Raw genomic sequence first — 18,015 nt, forward strand, 5'->3', positions numbered from 1 at the left:
GCATCGGTACCCTTTCCCTGGATTTACTGCCCCCAGGGACAGGAGTTTAGGGAACTACACCAGGAGCCAGCCCCACTCCTCTCCAGGCCCAGGGAGCCCCGGCACGGTCTACACAGCCTTGGGAGAAGCCTGCTTGTCAGAAGTAACCACCACATTTTTTAAGTTCATTATTTATTTTTGAGAGTGTGTGCGCCAGCAGGGGAGGGACAGAGAGAGGGAGAGAAACTCAAGCAGGTTCCAAGTTGTTAGCACAGAGCCCAATGCGGGGCATGACAAGGGCGGAACTCGAGTCGGCCGCTTAACCGTCGGAGCCCCCCAGGCGCCTCAATCACCACACACTTAACCGATGTTCTCTAATGCTGGGTTGACCAACATTCCCGGAAATAAAAATTCTTGCAGACGATCAAGAACCTCAATTGCGGTTTTCAAATCAGCAGCACCCTTCCCGTCCTCGAGACGAAAGCATACATACCCCAGAGGCCCAGGAAGAGTGAGGCCGGGGAGAACGGTGGTGTCGCCGTCGGTTAACCGTCCGGCCCCGCCGTTCCCTGGCCAAAGACGCTGTGTCTCCTGCAGGGCAGGCTCGGGCAGGCTCCTCGCGGGGTGCGGGGACCGCAGGCGCGGGGGGGCCGGGCGGTACGGGTTCCGTGGGGCGCAGCGGCCGCACGGACCCTGCCCGCCCTCCCGGCGCACGTGCTCACCCGCGGGCTCGGGGCGGACACGCCCACGCGGGTTGCTCGCGCTGAGAGGCACGCGGACAAGGCCCTACTGTCTTGTTTTTTAAAAAGACACCGGAGCGTTCCCCGGGCACGGCGATCTTCGAACACCCACCCAGGCCGCCAACGACGTACCACAGAGGCGGACCTCCGCGCCTGTGCGCACGCGCGGCGCCCGGGCCCGGGACGCACGCGCGCTCCCCCGCGTAAGGCTCCGCAGGCAAGGCGAATCGAGCGCCGAGCAGGCGGCGCGTGGGCGGTGCCGCATGCCGAGCAGCCTCGCCCCCGCGCGCGGCGAGGAGCCCTAACGGTCAGCCCCCCCCCCCCCCCCCCAGCAGATCCGAGGCGGGGCCGGATGCGGGAGCAGCGCTGCGGGAACTCGACGAAACCCGAGTACGTTGGAGGCGTCAGGGACCAGGGCCGGGTCGGCACCCGGGAGAGCCTGCGCGGGACGCGCGTACGCGGCCTGAAGACGAGCCGGGGCGGGGGCGTCGGCGTCGGCGTCGTAGCCGACGGGGGGCGGGACCGAGGGCTAGTGCGAGCAGAAAGGCGGGCGCCCCGGCAGGTGCAGCCTTGGGAAAAGGAGGGGTACTCGGGCGAATGGAACCTTTGGGGCGGACGGTGGCGCGGGACAAGTGCAGCCCATGGGGGAGGGGGGGGGAATGTCTGGAAGAGCAGTAGGGGCCTCCTGGGGCAGATGAGATCTCTGCGGAGAGGGGGACCGCCAGACCCCAGGTGCAGCTTTATTTGGTGCGACAAAGGGGGCGTCGAGTAGATGCAGCCTTAAGACGAGTGGCGCTCAAGGGAAGATGACGCCTCGGGGACGAAACGGGGGCGCCTGGGTGCAGAGCCACCCCCACGGTGAGAAGGGGGGCGCCTAGGTGATGGTGCTGCGGCGGGTAGGGGAGGAGCGGAGATGCTGGCGGCAGACGAGGAGGCTTCTGAGGGTCAGAAGGTCGAGGTCACCGAGGTGAGCGGGCTTCTGAAAGCAGCTCCTTTCCAAGAAGTGCTCAGCTGGTGTTCGTGGGGTGCGTCGTTGAATGAGTGAATTTTCGGGCACGAGGTTCCCAAACCCTCACCTTAGTTGTCTGTTCGTGTCCTCCCGATTTTCTCTCAATGACCCCACGACGCGTATGGTTCTTCCTAGAGCCGCCTGAGAGCCAGGGCGGCTGTGATCCTTTGGGAGCCTTCAGGTTTGCCGCTTATGTATCGACGTCATCTCTTCCTTGCTTTCTAGGGTGTTTTCGAGGACCCGCTTTTGCTTTTCTACGGGATGTTGGGATTTTTGAAGCACCCCGTCGTGGTGACGGCTGACATCAACTTGAACGTTGTGGCTCTGACTGCAATGGGGCTACTGAGCCGCCTGTGGCAGCTCTCCTATCCAAGGGCTGTGGTGTAAGCCAAACAACTCCGTTGGGGGGGGGTGGGGGGCGGCGGATTCGGAAAGGGTTGTCATTTGTTCATGCGCCGGTGACCGGAAGTGCCTTTCTGAACAGCGGAGGTGGGAGGGTGGAATTCTGGGCTTCCTGGTGACAGGTGCTTCTGGCAGAGGAGAGGCCGGTTTGTCCCCCGGACGGCCCCTGCTGAGTCTGCCTATCACGTCTTGACCCGTAGTTTTCTAGCAGGTGAAACCTGGCCCATGAAACAGGTGCCACAGCTTAGGTAACCACTTAAAATCAAGGGTGGAGGGAGGAGGATTGATGAATTCGGAAGTGAGTCGTCACTGACCTTAAGAGAGCATCTTTTATTATAAAACGGGACGTGACTGCTGTTATCGCAGCGCTATCCCCTCTCTGGTTAATACCTGTGTACTTTCTGTTTAACTTTTCGTGGCCGAAAACGTTGGACGTACACAAAAGTAGGGAGAACGGTATGACGACCCTTACCAAACACCCAGCTTCAACAAGTTATCAACTCCTAGCCACCCCTCCCTCGTGGTGGATCTTTTTAAGCAAGTCATAAACAGTATGGTTAAGTAATTCGGTATAGTTCTAAAAGATGACGAGTCTTAAAGAACAAAAACCATATTAGCGTTAGCACGCCTAAGAAATTAACGGCAATATCGACAGTGTCATCGAATGTCCCCGATTGACTGAAGCATTTGTTGCGGTTGGTTTCTGCGTGTTTTGCTTTCCCACCTGCCCCTGTTTCGTTTGGTTACCAGGTGTGATTCTGGACCCTTTGTCACACAAGTGGTGGCGAACGAGGGGATTAGCGTCAGGTCTCTGTGGCTTTTCAGTAGGCCGCCTGCTAGCACGTCCCTCAATGGGAACAGTGGGGGTAAATAGAGTCTGTGTTAGGCAAACCTGCAGAGTATGTGTGGCTGTGCTTCTGTGCGTTTTCCCTCCTGTCCTGGTGGATGATGCCGTGCCCGTGTCTCCATATTTGGGGACGGAGTGCAGTTGAGGCAAAAGTTCCGACCTTTGCTGAGCACTTCCTAACATTGTTTGGGAACGGGTATATGGTTGCCCTTGCGCCTTTGTTTGCTGAAGATTTCTGGTTGAATCTCGCGTGGGTTTGCTTTTCAGTTTCGATGAAGTGTATTATGGGCAGTACATCTCTTTTTACATGAAGCGGATCTTCTTTTTGGATGGCAGTGGACCACCGTTTGGCCACATGCTGCTGGCACTGGGAGGTAGGATTCGTTACCGAGAGAGAAGTATCCTTTTAAAACTTCTAAGCGAGGGCGGTTTGTGGGTTCAGGCCCCACATTGGGCTCTGTGCTGACAGCTCGGAGCCTGGAGCCTGCTTCAGATTCTGTGTTTTTGTGTGTCTCTCTCTCCCTCCCTCCCTCCCTCCCTCCCTCCCTCCCTCCCTCCCTCTCTCCCTCTCTCTCTCTCTCTCTCTCTGCCCCTCCCCCACTCACTCTCTTTCAAAAATAAACACTAAAAAAAAAGAAAAATGAAAAAAAACAACTAACTGAATAAAATTGTGGCAGTTTATTAAGAAAAGTAATAATGAAATCAGACCTGTAAGTGAAATTTCTGATTATTTGTCATTGTTTCCTTGTTCCCTGCCACGGTCTGGCAACTCCAGAATCGTTTGCTGAATGGCTGAGTTACCGATTCGTCTTCTGTTTCAGGTTATTTAGGAGGATTCGATGGTAACTTCTTGTGGAACAGAATCGGAGCAGGTAAAAGTCATCTTCATGGCCTTTACTGATGTGTACGTATCACAATGGAGGGAGAGTGGCTTTCATAGGGATTAACAAGCGTGGTTTATGACGTGTCCAGGGTATGGGAAGTTCGGTCTAAGCGGAAGACTTCGGAAAGATCTGGTAACTCTCTTAGCGTTTAGTCGTGGTAACTATCGCATCCTGAGTTTTTGGCATACGTAGCACGTTGCATATGTGGCATCGGACGACAGTCACTTTTCTGTACGTGTAAATTTTCTACATTGCCGCAATGTTTTGGGGGAAAAGTGAGGTAAATTTGTAAATGAGGAAAGCACCAATTCCCGAATCATCGGGCGTTGTTTTTAGGCGTAACGAGAGCTAGGTTTTGAGTGCGTGCGGCTCGTTTCAGAGCTTTCATTTGTAGCTTGTACCTTCGTTCCTGACACGGCCCCTAGTCTTGCAGACTTGCATTTTCGGTTCTGTGAACGCGATGCCCTGTTGGAAAACATGGCTGCAGCATATGAAGGTGTGTGCGTGGTGCCTTTAGCTGAGTGTGGTTGTTCTTTCAGAATACAGCAGCAACGTGCCCGTGTGGTCTCTGCGCCTGCTGCCCGCCCTCACGGGGGCCCTGTCGGTCCCCATGGCCTACCAGATCCTGTCGGAGCTTGGTTTTTCTCACTGTGCCGCCATGGGGGCCGCCCTGCTGATGCTCATCGGTAAGACCGGGCCTCGGCCTGCTTTGGGGTCACGCAGGGAAGAACCGAGCACTGGCCTTTGTTATGTGTGAGCGTGGTGCCCAGATGTGCCCCCGCCCCCCGTGGTGTCTCCTACTCCCAGGATGGAGGGAAGTATGCCCGGTTCGCCCAGATTTGACTCTGGGAGTCACCTGACTCCCAGGCTGCAGGGTGGCGGGACCGTGTGTTCAGACTTGCGCAGTCCTATGTGGGGGTGGGGCTGCCCAGACGGGGCTCCCGGGTGCTCCGTGGTGCCTCTGCCTCCAGCCAAGTCTGGCCCGGGTTTATGGACAACCGAAAACTAAGATGAGAAGTCATGTGAGAAAATACAAAGAACTAGGGTTTGTGGAGTGAGTGGCCCCTCTAACGGAGGCCCTGAACCAGTGTCCTGTCCTAACGGGCAGCCCCACCAAGTTGGTATTCCTTGGGCAAATGGGAAAAATAGAGACTCAGGTTCGGCGACTCGCCCAGGGTTGCATAGGTCTTGCTGGGCATGATTCTCACCTAAGAACCTGCCTTCGTGGTTCTGGACCACACCCCGTCCGGCCCCCCAGTCCCGAACTTCCCACCTCCACGTGCCGTGACTTTTAGGGCGGGCCCTTCCCGTGGGTGCTTCGACCTCCGTACATCTGCCCTCACTACATCACAACCGACACGTGTGTCCTCTTTGCAACAGAGAACGCTCTCATCACTCAGTCAAGGCTAATGCTTTTGGAGTCCGTGTTAATATTCTTTAATCTGTTGGCTGTGCTGTCCTACCTGAAGTTCTCCAACTCCCAAAAACAGAGGTATGCAGGATGTGACACGCCCTTCCTAGTTCGTGAGAAAGAAGGGCTCGGGTGGTTTGTTGACCTGAGACGGTCTGATGCCTTTTCATTTCGGAGAGCCGCCCGCTGGCTACCTTTTGTCACCTGGACTGGCCCTTTGCTCCTTCCTGACTCCAGAAATACGTTCTCATTTTTGCATACTTTAAAGTAACTGCAGAGATGTCCCGGCTAAAAAGAGATTTTGCCAGGGCCGACATTTGGGAGACGAGCATTTGTTTTTTCCCGTCCTGAAGCTCGGGGACAGCCAGCCGACCCCGAGAGGTCTGAGAAACGTGCCCTCTCTGGCCTTCGGGTGGTCTTTGGTGACCCGTCCCCAGCTTCGCTCTTCCTCTTTGACCCCAGGCCCTTCTCTCCGAGCTGGTGGTTTTGGCTGACGCTGACCGGAGTGGCCTGCTCCTGTGCCGTGGGGTGAGTTTGGTCCACGGGTCTGAGGCGGCGTTGGCGGCCTCCTGCTTCTGAGCCTCGTCGCAACGGCTTCTCATCGTGTCCTTTCAGCGTCAAATACGTGGGTGTTTTCACGTACCTGCTCGTGCTCGCTGTCGCTGGCGTCCACGCCTGGCACCTGATAGGAGACCGGAGTCTGTCAAACGTAGGTGCTAAAGTAGAGCGGGGCGTGTGGCTGTCCCGGGGTGGGGCAGAGGGCTGTGATGGGCGCGGCTGGCAGAAAAGGCTTCTCAAAAGGCAGACTTCTGTGAGTCCCCCACGGGCGGCCGCGTGGAGCCCGGAGCCCTGCTGCTGACCTGCGTGCCTTGGCGTGGGGCAGGACGTGACGTGTCTCCGTCCCGTATAGGTCTCTGTGCTCTGTCACCTGCTGGCCCGCGCGGCAGCTCTGTTGGTCGTCCCGGCCGCCATGTACTTGCTGTTCTTTTACGTCCACCTGAGTCTGGTCTACCGCTCTGGGCCCCACGATCAAATCATGTCCAGTGCCTTCCAGGCCAGCTTGGAGGTAAGACGCGGTGCCACGGCCCCCTTAGAAAGAGGACAGGGACAGGGCGCCTGGGTGGCTCAGTCGGTTAAGCGTCCGACTTCGGCTCAGGTCATGATCTCGCGGATCGTGGGTTCGAGCCCCGCGTCGGGCTCTGGGCTGACAGCTCAGAGCCTGGAGCCTGCTTCCGATTCTGTGTCTCCCTCTCTCTCTGCCCCTCCCCTGCTCGTGCTCTGTCTCTCCTGTCTCGAAAATAAATAAAAACATTAAAAAAAGAGGACAGGGTGGACTCAAAGTTTTCTCACATAAACGTTGACTGTTTAGGGGAAAACCCAGTCAAGAGGAATCTGCTTTAGTATTTTTAAATTAATACTGCACATGCTGACGGTGAGCTATTGCATGAAGGGGTTAGCTCTTCAGTGTGACCTGCCCCGGGACATCATGACGTCCTGCAAACTCCGGGCAGCTGCAAATGCTTCCGAGGACGAGCTCGACTCTGGCATTCGTTCATACTGACTTTGCGGCGATAGTGAGATGTGCCAGTCGGGGCGGTTAGGACAGGAGACTCCAGTCAGACGGACCCGCTCCTGAGTGCTGGTCTGGGTGTTTGCACAAATCTGTCAGCTCATCCTGTTCCTACTTTTCTCACCTTTTGAATGGACAGGGTTGCCCTTCTCCGAAGATGCTGTCGGATCTTCGGGGTGTTGTGGAAGGGTAGGTGAGCGCCTGGCCCCAGAGCCAGCATCCAGTCCTCAGCAGCTGTGTTGGCGATTACCTAACGTGACATTACGATTAGGTCCCCTGTCATCACAGTTATGTGACGTGATAACAACGGCCACCACTGTGAATATGTCCCCCCCCCCCCCCCACCCCATGGAGGTGTGGCCATCAGTGAGGCTGGTGAGATCGGCACCCCCCTTTCTCACTTGCCACCTTTTCGCTTTTGTCTTAGGGAGGGCTGGCTCGGATCACGCAGGGCCAGCCCCTGGAGGTGGCCTACGGTTCCCAGGTCACTCTGAAGAACGTTTTTGGCAAACCCGTGCCCTGCTGGCTTCATTCCCACCAGAGCACCTACCCCATGATGTAAGGAAAGTGGCCGTTGCAACTCGAACATTGCAACACGTTTGGTTTGTTTCACACTTTGACTGTTACCAGCTTTCACTGTAAATGAAGTTCATGGGGGGACGCCTGGGTGAAGCGTCTGACTCTTGATCTCAGGGTCATGAGTTCAAGCCCTGCGTTAGGCTCCACGGCGTGGAAAAAAGGAAAAAAGAAAGAAATACACGAGACAGAAAGACTTTGGGCTCTGAGAGTCTGATTATCAATAAACCGTGTCGTTTCTGTGTATAAAACAGAGGGACTTGAGGAGCAGGGGGCCCGGGCTCTGTCATGTCAGCTGTGCGCCCTCCACGCTGGACACCGCCTCCTGCCGGAGTCTTCCAGCCCCGCTTAGACTTAGACGTTCATCCTCCCCACCCCCCCGCGGCCCCCCACCCTGCTAGGTGACATTCTCAGGGACCTGGAGAGGAGGCTGCTTGCCGCCCGCTGGCAGACGCGTTTCTGTGTTGGTTCCTTCACAGATACGAGAACGGCCGAGGCAGCTCGCACCAGCAGCAGGTGACCTGTTACCCCTTCAAAGACGTCAACAACTGGTGGATCGTAAAGGACCCTGGGAGGTGCGTGCAGGTGCTGGGCCTCCGGGACAGGGCTCGGCTCCTGGGCTCCTCGCCGTGTGCACCTCCTCCCTCGGAGCTCCGAGAGCAGCTCCGTGCTGATGAGCCGCAGTCGGGGGGTAGATCCTTCCTCCGTGAACTGGCCGCTCTCTGTGCCACCCCTGGGTTCTGTACAGGTGCATCCCAAACGCTCCTCTGTCACCATCCACCCCACCTTCCCCGGACATTCACCTGCTCAGGCCTCCCAGACGGAGGACCCCCTTGTCCCCCTCTCCCAGTCCACTCCGTCAGCCAGGCTGTGCTGTTGCCCATCCAGTGCAATCCAGACCTCTGCCCTCGGCCCTGCGTTTCTGGAGTGAGGCAGGCTCCACGCGTGCCGCCCCTCTGGCCGGAACAGTCCTCCTCAGCTGGCTCCTCTGGGAGGCGGCCTGGACCGCCCTCCTCCCTGTGGGTGGCCCGATGGCTTCCCCGTGTCCGTCGTGGCACAACCGTTGGCTGCTGCTTAGCTTGCTCTCTCGGCGGCTGTGTTCCCCATTTACTGTGGTGACGTGAGGCCAGCGGCCACGTCCGACTGTGGACCGCACGCACGGTGCCGACCCGACGGGCCCTTAGTACGCTTTCATCGAGGGCTTGCCGGAAAACAGATTCCATCCGTTCGAGCGATTTCTGGGCGGGTGCAGGTGTGTCTGCCACTCCGCCGTTTGTAGAGAAACACAGAGCAACCAGAGCGTGGTGATGGCGAGCGGGGTCACGACAGGAAGCTTGGAAAGTGGCCTGAGGTCTCAGAAAAGAGTTAACCAGGCTTCTCTGTTTTGATTTTTACGAATTCACCTCCCATAAGGTACAAATTGCCGCCGGTGGGAGAATGTGGAGCCCTTGCCGCCCGGTGGGCGCGGTGCTTCTGCGGGGGCCCGAGCTCGGTCCCAGCCGGCCCTCTGTCCCCGCAGGCACCAGCTGGTGGTGAGCAACCCTCCGAGGCCCGTGAGGCATGGAGACGTGGTGCAGCTGGTGCACGGCATGACCACGCGCTTCCTCAACACGTGAGTGTCCCTGCTCGGCCCCCTCGGTCCCCCTCGGGCTCTCCGTTTGGCGAAGCCGCGTCTGCCTCCCCTGGGGCGGCCCCGCGCGGGACCCTGCACTCGGTGGGCGCGAAGGAGCAGTGCGAGCCCGGGAGGCCCCAGAGCTTCGAAAGACAAGTTTGGGGCGAGCACGGGAGTTGCTTCCCGCACAGGATGATGTGAAGTCCGGTTGCTTGAAGCAAACGTGAATTCGAGAAGGATTCAAACGTGGGCTCAATGGGGCTGGGAAAGGTCCTTACGTGTGGGTTCTCAGCTCTCACCTCACCTGACCCGAGCCGTCCGCACATCGATGGGCCAGGGCCCCGTCTCTTCCTCCACCCGGCTTCGTGGGTCATCTCACGGCTCTCCAGGACGCATGAATTGTGCCTCGGGTCCCGGCCTCCCCCCGGAGGCCACACCGCAGACCTTGGCTTTGGGGTACAGCAGGTTCCTGGCCTCCGGCCTGCTTCTCTCTGGAAAGAGTCAGTTGCTGAGCCGTCCCCTGGGTCCTTCTCTGTGTTCCCTTCCTCTCCTCAGATAAGACCACTTCTTCCCATCCTCGTTCTCACTGCGGCCCAGGCCAGGCCTGATCCCTGTGCTTGTTGGGGCCGGTGCCCCGACCTCTGCCTCTATTCCCCCCACCCCCGACAGCGGCGCCCTGTGAACACAGTGCCGGCCTTTTGGCCAGAAGCACTCCACTGGATTCCACGGTGTGGCCCTGACACTCAACATCCCCACTTCTCCTGGCTGCAGGCCCCCTGGGATCTGCCCCTGGTGACCCCCTGGTCACCTTCCCTGCAGTCACCCTGGCCTCTGCTGTCCCCACACGACCAAGTGCTGCACCCCTAGGGCCTTGACACTTGCTCCATCGGCCTGGAAAGTTCTTGGACTCACGCCCCCATGGCCTGCTGTGTCCATGTGTCCACTGAAACGTCACCTCCTCAGAGCGTCGCCCGGGCACTTTCCCTGCTACTTTGGTTTTATCGGTGGTGCCCTACAAGCCTGGCACTCTCGCGTCCATATGTGTGAAGGTCTGCCTTCTGCAGGGTGTGAGACAGACTCCGTTCCCTGTGGGGTCCCCAGCTGCTCCATAGTGCCCAGCGCACAGTAGGACACAGCGAACGAGGGTGGTGGGTGTTTCTGGACATTGGAGGTCGCCGGCACCGAGGGCACCTTGTCCCCCGAGAGTGCTCTTCGTAGCCCAGACGTTTCTGAGGCCTGGCTGTCCGGGAGCTGCCGGATGCACGTTGTCGTGCTTCTGGGGGATCGTGGGCGCTTGTCCAGCGACACGACGCCTCTGTCAGACCCCTCGTCACGTGTCCTTTCCCCCAGAGGTGTGACTGTGGCAGGCGGCTGCCTTCTCAGTGTCACGTTTATCAGCAAGCCCCAGGGTGGTGCGTCCTCGGGGACCCTCGAAGACCTCGTGAACGCCTTTTCAGAGCAGCCTGAGGCAGTCCCTCCGCAAGCCTGTTTCCTTCTCCAGGCACGACGTCGCGGCGCCCCTGAGCCCCCACTCGCAGGAGGTGTCCTGCTACATCGACTACAACATCTCCATGCCTCCTCAGAACCTCTGGAGACTGGTGAGTCCCCACCGGAAACGGGGCTTAGTGGCCGTCAGTACTGCATCCTTTGTAATGTGACCGTTCAGAACCGCCACTTGGAACGGTTCCGATTCAGGGGCGCCCAGGGGCTCCCTCGGCGGAGCGGGTGACTCTTGATATCAGGGTCCTGAGTTCGAGCCCCACGTCGGGCGTAGAGATGACTTGAAAATCTGGAGGGGCGCCCGGGTGGCTCAGTCGATTAAGCATCCAACTCTGGATTTCAGCTCAGGTCGTGATCCCAGAGTCATGGGATCCAGCCCCGCATCGGGCTCTGCACAGAGTGTGGAGCGTGCTTAAGATTCTCTCTCCTCCTTGTTCTCTCGACTGAAAAATAAAATCTTAAAAAAAAAAAAAAAAACACAATTCTGATTTCGATGTAAAATTAGTGACTTTTAGTCATAAGGTCATAGGTGTTTTCCTTGGGGACAGAGACTTCCCCTGAGGCAGTGACGAGGTTACGGAACGGTGGGTCAGCGCTCCACGCCGGCTGTATGGTTCACGTGGGCCTCCAGGTGAAGGTTCCCTCTGACTTGGTTGCTTGTTCAGCCTCCAGGTCACCGAACACACGGGGTCGGGGGCTTCGGCCCCCCTCCCTTGACCAGAGGAGCCTGATGTTAACCAGCGCCCCCCCCCGCCCACAGAGTTTCCCCAGGGGCTGCTTGGCCCTTCAGTCAGGTGGTTCCTTGGGGTGGCCCTTCGCTGAGGCGGCGGGCGCTGTGGTCGCCCTTCCTTGGAGCCTCCAGGGGCACGTGCCGTCCCCACAGAGTCACTCTCCGGGGCTGCACGCACGTCCAGCAAAGAAGGCAGGAGGAAAGCGTTCCGTGGCTGGGTCCTTGAGCCCGCAGGAGTTAAGGACGTGCTCGCAGACACCGCTACGGTCCCTTGAGCGTGGTGACCCGCTGGGGGGCCCTCCCTAACGAGAGGCGGGCTTTCCTCGCGGCGGCAGCAGCTGCCCGCCGAACACCAGCCTCCTCGCCCCACTTGTGGTTCTCGCAGGCGTGACCGGCACATCCCACGGGGTGCGGTGCCGCTCGTAGGCCGTCCCGGCAAAGCCAGGGCCGCGAGGCTGCTGTCGGTGCTCGTGTGCACGCTGTGTCTCCCGCTTTGCGTCTCCGTGGGCAGCTGTCTGCCTGCAGTCTGCTCGTCTCCCCCCGCCCCCAGATGTCCCCGCTGGACGCACACACTCCGCGCCCAGCCCAGCCTGGAATCTCTACTGAGGGTCCTATCCGCCGCCCTTTCTGCCGTCCTGCTGTCGCTGATTCTTTTCCTCCTCCTTCCCCCTCTTCCCCTCTCTTCCCCCCTCCTCCCCCTCCTCCCCCCTCCTCCCCCTCCTCCCCCCCTCCTCTCCCTCCTCCCCCTCCTCCCCCCTCCCTTCCCCTGCTCCTGCTCCTGCTGGTAGCACCTTCAGCCCCACGCACCCACATTTCCCACGGGAGCTCACAGAGCTGGGACAGGGCCGGAAGATGGCTGGCATGGGCCGTGCTCCTCGGCCAGGCCTCCTCGCCGTGCCCACCAGGCCCCCCGGGCCCTCTGGTTCTCACCAGCAGCACACGGCCTCACGGGGTCTTCTTGAGGCTGTGATAAGATATGACAAGGCCAGTGCTCTTGTGACGTTCGTGTTTCCGTAATGCACTCTGGGGAGTCCCTTCCAAAGACCTGTCGGGGACCACGTGTGCACTTGCCAGAGAAGGGAGCTCTCGGAGGTCCCTCAACTCTGCAGGAGGGCAGCGTGTGTCCCGGACCCGCGGCACCGGCACCTGTGCTTGGGTGTCCGCAGCGAGGTCAGGGCCGCCGTCCTCTTAGCTTCCCGGAGCTTGGCCCCTCCTGTCGGCCTGGGGCAGTGTCGTCTGGTGACCGGTCCTCACGTTCCGTGGAAGGAAGTGGGGGACGTAACGAGACGACGGACGGGGTCTGCTTTCACAGGACATCGTAAACAGAGACTCCGACGCGGGGGTTTGGAAGACCATCTTGTCCGAGGTCCGCCTGGTGCACGTGAACACCTCCGCGGTCCTGAAGGTGAGAGGGCGCCGCGTCTGGCTCGCCCGTCTGGGCGGGGGGCTCGTGAAATCGGTTTACGGATCCTTCGGGCCGAACGGGCTCCTAGCGGGCAGCACATCTGGCCAAGGTCCTCGCCGTGTTTCCTGCCCACTGACGAGGGAGGACTTTATAACTTCTCACCACTGAATCCCGCCGTGACGGCCCCACGGGGGAGAGGCTGTCGCCCTTGGGGGCTGCAGACAAAGTGACCGGTTGGCGGGGGCGGCGGGCGTGAGCCGGGGCCCCTAGCCTCCCAGTCACGCCCCGCCTCCCTTGGTTTTGCCAGCTGAGCGGGGCACACCTCCCAGACTGGGGGTTCCGGCAGCTGGAGGTCGTCGGGGAGAAGCTGTCGCGGGGCTACCACGAGAGCACCGTGTGGAACGTGGAGGAACACCGCTACGGCAAAAGTGAGTCCGGCCTGGCCTGCTGGCCACCCGTCGCCGCCCCTTTACCAGGACGCCGGCCCCGCGGGCTCTGGTTCCGGCGGGGGCTGGACGCGCTGTCCACGCTGCTCCCCGCTCAGCCGAGCCGTGAGCAACCGAAGCCGTCACTCTGAAGTGTTGCTGGAAGGCGGTATGAGCTGAGCTGTCTGACTGGAAGGATCTAGATTTGGTGGGTAGATTTGGTCCCGTTGCGGGGGGAGAGCCGAGCGGAGTGACACGGTCTGACGCAGCCGCTGTGGGCGGTCTGAGGAGGGGGAGGCCCGCTTTTCACCACGCCGACGGCTGTGTCGCGGGCTCCCCGACCTTCCGCTCACGTTCTTCTGGGGCCGGTGTGTCTGCCAGGCCAGGAGCAGAAGGAGAGAGAAGTGGAATTGCACTCGCCCACGCAGATGGACGTCCACAGGAACCTGAGCTTCCTGGCCAGGTTCCTGGAGCTGCAGGTGACGTGGTGGGGGCGGGTGGGTGGGCGCACCACGGCTCTGCGTGGGGGCGCGGGCTCCCGGCCACACGGCACTGCGCCCCGGAGAGCGGCTCCCTCCCCGGCGTCAGCCTGGGGCCTGGCTCAGTGGGGCGGGCTCCTCTGTCTCTGGAAGTGGCCAGTGCCCCACTGACAGCCCGGGGGGCCTGTGACGTCGGGGGCAGGAGTAGTCAGAGCCCAGCCAGCAGCGTGGCACACGCTGAGCCCCCCGGGTCAGGTCATCGTGTGCCACGGTCAACACGGTGGGGCCCGAGAGAGGTCAGAAGCAGAAAGCCGGCCTCCCGTCTCTAAAAGCGTTCTCAGCACCAAGTTCAGTTCTCTCGTCTGCAGACAGGGTGGTTGGAGCTCTGGGGCCGCGTCTCAGGGGGAGCGGGATGCCCCCGTGACCGGGACAGGTCCCTGCGCGGTGAGGCGTCTGGCTGTCCGCCCGCCTCAAGCCTGTGGCCTTGTTGCAGTGGAGAATGCTGACGGCCAAGAGCGACGGCTCGGAGCACAAGTACAGCTCGTCGCCACTGGACTGGGTCACGCTGGACACCAGCATCGCGTACTGGCTGCATCCCAGGACCAGCGTAAGTGGGTGGGGTGCTCGCGCTGGTCGTAAGTGGGCGGCCGTCACAGTCGTCCCTCGAGACTCCCGTGGCGTTAAGAGCAGCCACCACGTCCTACCCAGCCTGGCTTCCTCCAGGGCCTTCCTCCGCACAGAAGCCCACGTTGGGCTTTCTCCCTACACGAGTCGGCAGCACAGGGTCAGTGCTCCTGCCGGGAGAGTGCTCCCTCCCCCACGTGACGAGTAAGGTCCTACGCGTCTGCATGTTGACGGAAACCAGGCATTACTGCTCTGGGGGGAGCAACGCTGTTCCCCTTTCCTGACAAAAGCTGTATTTTCCGCGGAGCATGAGCGGCCGAGCCCGCCAGTGCCGTTTCCATGTGTGTCGTCGTCCCTCTTGTCCCAGTAGGACCAACGGCCCTGGAGCTGGCGCCCAGTCGGTTGCCAGCAGATATTCCCCAAATTTTCATGCTGAGAACGCTCACCTCTCTCGTTCCCGCCGGAGCGGGGGACGAGCCATCACTTGCCGGGAAGCAGGGTCCTTGGCCCTTTGTGGCTCTGGGTTGGCACTTGATAATGGAAGAGTGCCGGCCGCGCCTGGCTGGGTTTCTGCCTACCAGATCAAGGAGCTTAGCACTTTTCCAGAGGGAGACTCATTGGGAATAGGCACATCCATCAGCAGTGGGGTCCCAGCCTGCGCCAGCGTTTGGGCTGAAGGCCGGCAGACAGGCGAGCGTCCTCGAGGGTTTATCCCTCTGGGCGGTCGATGGCCGACGGTGTGTCCCTGTGTGCTCACAGGCTCAGATCCACCTGCTTGGGAACGTCGTGATCTGGGCTTCGGCCAGCCTCGCCACTGTGGTCTACGCTCTGCTCTTCTTCTGGTACCTGCTTAGACGCCGAAGAAAGATCTGTGACCTCCCTGAGGGTTAGTGCGGCCAGTTTCTTTCTTTTTGTCTCTTTTTCGAAAGCAAACATTAAAAAAAGAGAGCGTGAGCAGCAGAGGGGCAGGGAGAGAGGGAGACACAGAATCCAAAGCAGGCTCCAGGCTCCAAGCGCCGGGCTCGAACTCACGAGCTTGTGAGTCGCGAGATTGTGCCCTGAGCCGGTCAGACGCTTAACCGACTGAGCCCCCCAGGTGCCCCGAATGTGCAGCTTGTTTCTGACGGGCATTCACAGCACTTCCGGTGACAGCCCAGCCTCACCAGGATCCTGCACCTTAGACGATTTTCTGCATAGAAGGAACTTAAATCAACGTTTGTCTCCCTAGAGACAAAATGTTGCGGTTGACTTCCCCGGTTGTGCCAGAGGCTTCTCCGGGGACGTGTGGGTACCAGGCAGCGCTTGCTGTGACCTCAGGACGTGACAGCCTGAGTGCCTGCACGCTCCGGCATGGCTGGATGGCACAGAGTGGCCAGCAGGCGATCTCTTGGGCAGGGGTGCTTTACAGTAATAGAAACCACTATAAACCATCTTGAGACAGAAGAGCTGTAAGGACCTGGGCAGGGCGGGGCCACAAAGGCCTCGGGAGCCGTGTGGCCCGTCTCCACTCTTCCCGCTGACTCTTGGACCCAGCGGGCCGGCCGGGCGCACAAACACAGCCCCTTATGGCTCTTACGGGAGGCTGACCCACCTGGTGGTGATCCCGGACAAGCCGGGGACCGTGGGGACCAGCTGGGCCTGCCCCCCGCCCACCCCGGGGGCTGGTGTGGCTCAGAGGGTCGGGATGGTGAGGACCCCGCAGGAAGCCACTGGAAAGTTCTTACGACACAGTCCGCTCTTTCCCCAGAGATCACGGGAAGGGTCAGGAGGCGGGGGAGGAGCGAGTGGGCACCCTGAAAGATGAGGCAGGCGGCTCCAGGGACCCACAGGGCCTTTGCGGGCGAGGCCCGAGTCAGCAGCGCTGGCTCAGGGCGACCTTCCCGCCCCAGATTCCTGGCTGCGCTGGGTGCTGGCGGGGGCTCTGTGTGCCGGCGGCTGGGCGGTGAACTACGTCCCCTTCTTCCTGATGGAGAAGACGCTCTTCCTGTACCACTACCTGCCGGCGCTCACCTTCCAGATCCTTCTGCTCCCCGTGGTCTTGCAGCACATCAGCGACCACCTGTGCAGGTACAGGCCCTCCCCGGGGCCCCGGAGTGACGGCTTCAGTGTGGCGTGGGACGGGCTAAGGTCCCAGCAGGGACGCCAGGGGACGAAGCTGGGGCTGGCTGGGAGAGGAGGTGCGGGTGTGGGAGACGGGGAAGGACCCCCGTGGCGGGGCTGCCCGGTGCACAGAGCTACAGCACAGATGTGTAAACCCGAGTTCTGGAAGCTGGCCCAAAGGGCATGCACTCGGGATCCGGGTGGTCAGGGGCCGCAGAGCCTCTCGGGAGGGCTGTGGTGCGATGACGCTGGACGTGGGGACGCTACTGTGGGATCGTGGGTGTAGATGGAAGATTCGGGAAGGTGCACGAGGGTCACTTTCGGCACATCAGGCAGGGCGTGAGGAGGGTGACAGGGTCCCTCATGCCCGTGCCCTGCCCTGGTGCCCGCAGGACCCAGCTCCTGAGGAGCCTCTTCAGCGCCCTGCTTGTGGCGTGGTACTCCTGTGCCTGTCACGTGTTCAACACGCTGCGCCCGCTCACCTACGGGGACAAGTCACTCTCCCCCAGCGAACTGAAGGCCCTTCGCTGGAAGGACAGCTGGGACATTTTGATTCGCAAATACTAGCAGGACACAAACCCGGTGAAGGTCTGGGCCGGGGCCGGGGCGAGGCAGAACTTTTACGGGGGTGTTCTTGTGACAGGGTAGCCCTAAGCCTGGCCGGCTGGCCGGGCTACCGCGGTTTCATTTTTCAAACAGTCCCGGGATAAGCAAAGTTTGTTTTGAGCAACAAAGTTTCTTTGTTCCAGGCGTTAAAGAACGCGGCCTTCTGGGTCCACTAACGCCCAAGAACCTCCCGAACCAGGCTAGTGTGGGACTCACGCGGGAGGAGAAGCAGGAAGGGAGCGAGGGTCGTGCCAGCCAAGGCCCCGGTCGCTCTCCCGAGCGCCCGCTGGACCCGCTGGGCTACGGCGGTCTCAGCCCCTGCCCCCGGTGAGGTCTTGAGGACGCGCTCTGAACACGGTGGTGTCACACGAGCTACCGAGTGAGAAGCCTTTGAAGAAGGAGAGGTGGGATTCTGGCCGCTGCAGTGAGGACCCTCACTGCCGCCGACTCTCAACCCCCCGCCCCTGCGGGGTTCGGCTGAGGTGCGTGGCCGAGCGGCACCTGCCGCACGTGACGTGTATTCCAGCCCCGCGGATCCGTGTCCTGAACCTGCCTCCCGTGTAGAATTAAAAAAGGGACAAATTGGTATTGGTAACTGGTGTTATTTATCGATTCTCCCTCCAGAAGGGGAGAAAATAACCTGGACAAGACTGTCACACACACCTCCGAAAGCAGCCACGGAGCTCGGCCAAGCCCAACTGAGGTCCCATCCGTGTCACTACACACAGTACTCGCTAGAAGGAAACCCGAAGTGCCCGTGCGGTTTAGCCAGTGGCAACGGCAAAGCGTCGCTTTTACGGGAACGGTGCCACTGGGGAGGGGAAGACAAAGCAGGACGACATGGAGCCCGGGCACCGTCTGTGCGGCCGCGGACTCTAGGTGTGTGCAGGGAGACGGGCTGCCTTTGGACGGTGCGCCCCGACCCGGGAAGGCCTGTCCGCAGAGCACGCGGGGCCCAGGTGGCTCCTGCAAGCGGGGAGGCCTGACCCCGAGTAGGACTGTGTGTGGACACGGCGGGCGCCAGCCTGCCTCCTGTCCCGACCCGCAGGGCCGGGGACGGGGCTCGGGCCGGGGGAGCGGGGCCCGTCCCCTGCGGCCGAGGCTGGCTGAGGGAAG

The 18,015-nt window shown here is 60.6% G+C and overlaps 1 protein-coding gene across 7 annotated transcripts; it reads left to right on the forward strand.

Moving 5' to 3' along the window:
- Positions 1–952: 952 nt before the first annotated feature.
- POMT1 (protein O-mannosyltransferase 1) lies at positions 953–17,485 on the forward strand. Of its 7 annotated transcripts, none has more exons than XM_042912714.1 (21): positions 1,591–1,686; positions 1,954–2,111; positions 3,245–3,351; positions 3,799–3,849; positions 4,401–4,547; positions 5,242–5,353; positions 5,735–5,800; positions 5,888–5,981; positions 6,183–6,338; positions 7,270–7,400; positions 7,898–7,993; positions 8,938–9,030; positions 10,532–10,628; positions 12,573–12,665; positions 12,973–13,093; positions 13,472–13,569; positions 14,063–14,176; positions 14,953–15,079; positions 16,083–16,260; positions 16,686–16,881; positions 17,043–17,485. In XM_042912714.1, the coding sequence occupies exons 1-20, from the start codon at positions 1,633–1,635 to the stop codon at positions 16,858–16,860; spliced, it is 2,268 nt and encodes a 755-aa protein (XP_042768648.1). In that variant the 5' UTR covers positions 1,591–1,632; the 3' UTR covers positions 16,861–16,881; positions 17,043–17,485. The 7 variants fall into 7 exon arrangements, with proteins under 7 accessions (XP_042768655.1, XP_042768652.1, XP_042768651.1 ...); XM_042912715.1 differs by having other exon boundaries at positions 16,686–16,875; XM_042912721.1 differs by lacking the exon at positions 1,591–1,686 and adding an exon at positions 953–1,109 and having other exon boundaries at positions 16,686–17,485.
- Positions 17,486–18,015: the final 530 nt, after the last annotated feature.

This window comes from Panthera leo, chromosome D4 (genome assembly GCF_018350215.1).
Source record: "Panthera leo isolate Ple1 chromosome D4, P.leo_Ple1_pat1.1, whole genome shotgun sequence".
NCBI lineage: Eukaryota > Metazoa > Chordata > Mammalia > Carnivora > Felidae > Panthera > Panthera leo.

Bases quoted from the DNA above. Each gene is read 5' to 3' on its own strand.
- POMT1 (XM_042912713.1), top strand. From the start codon at position 1,633: ATGCTGGCGGCAGACGAGGAGGCTTCTGAGGGTCAGAAGGTCGAGGTC. The intron at 10,629-12,572 runs GTGAGTCCCCAC...CTGCTTTCACAG, and splicing joins CTCAGAACCTCTGGAGACTG to GACATCGTAAACAGAGACTC. The intron at 13,570-14,062 runs GTGACGTGGTGG...GCCTTGTTGCAG, and splicing joins CCAGGTTCCTGGAGCTGCAG to TGGAGAATGCTGACGGCCAA.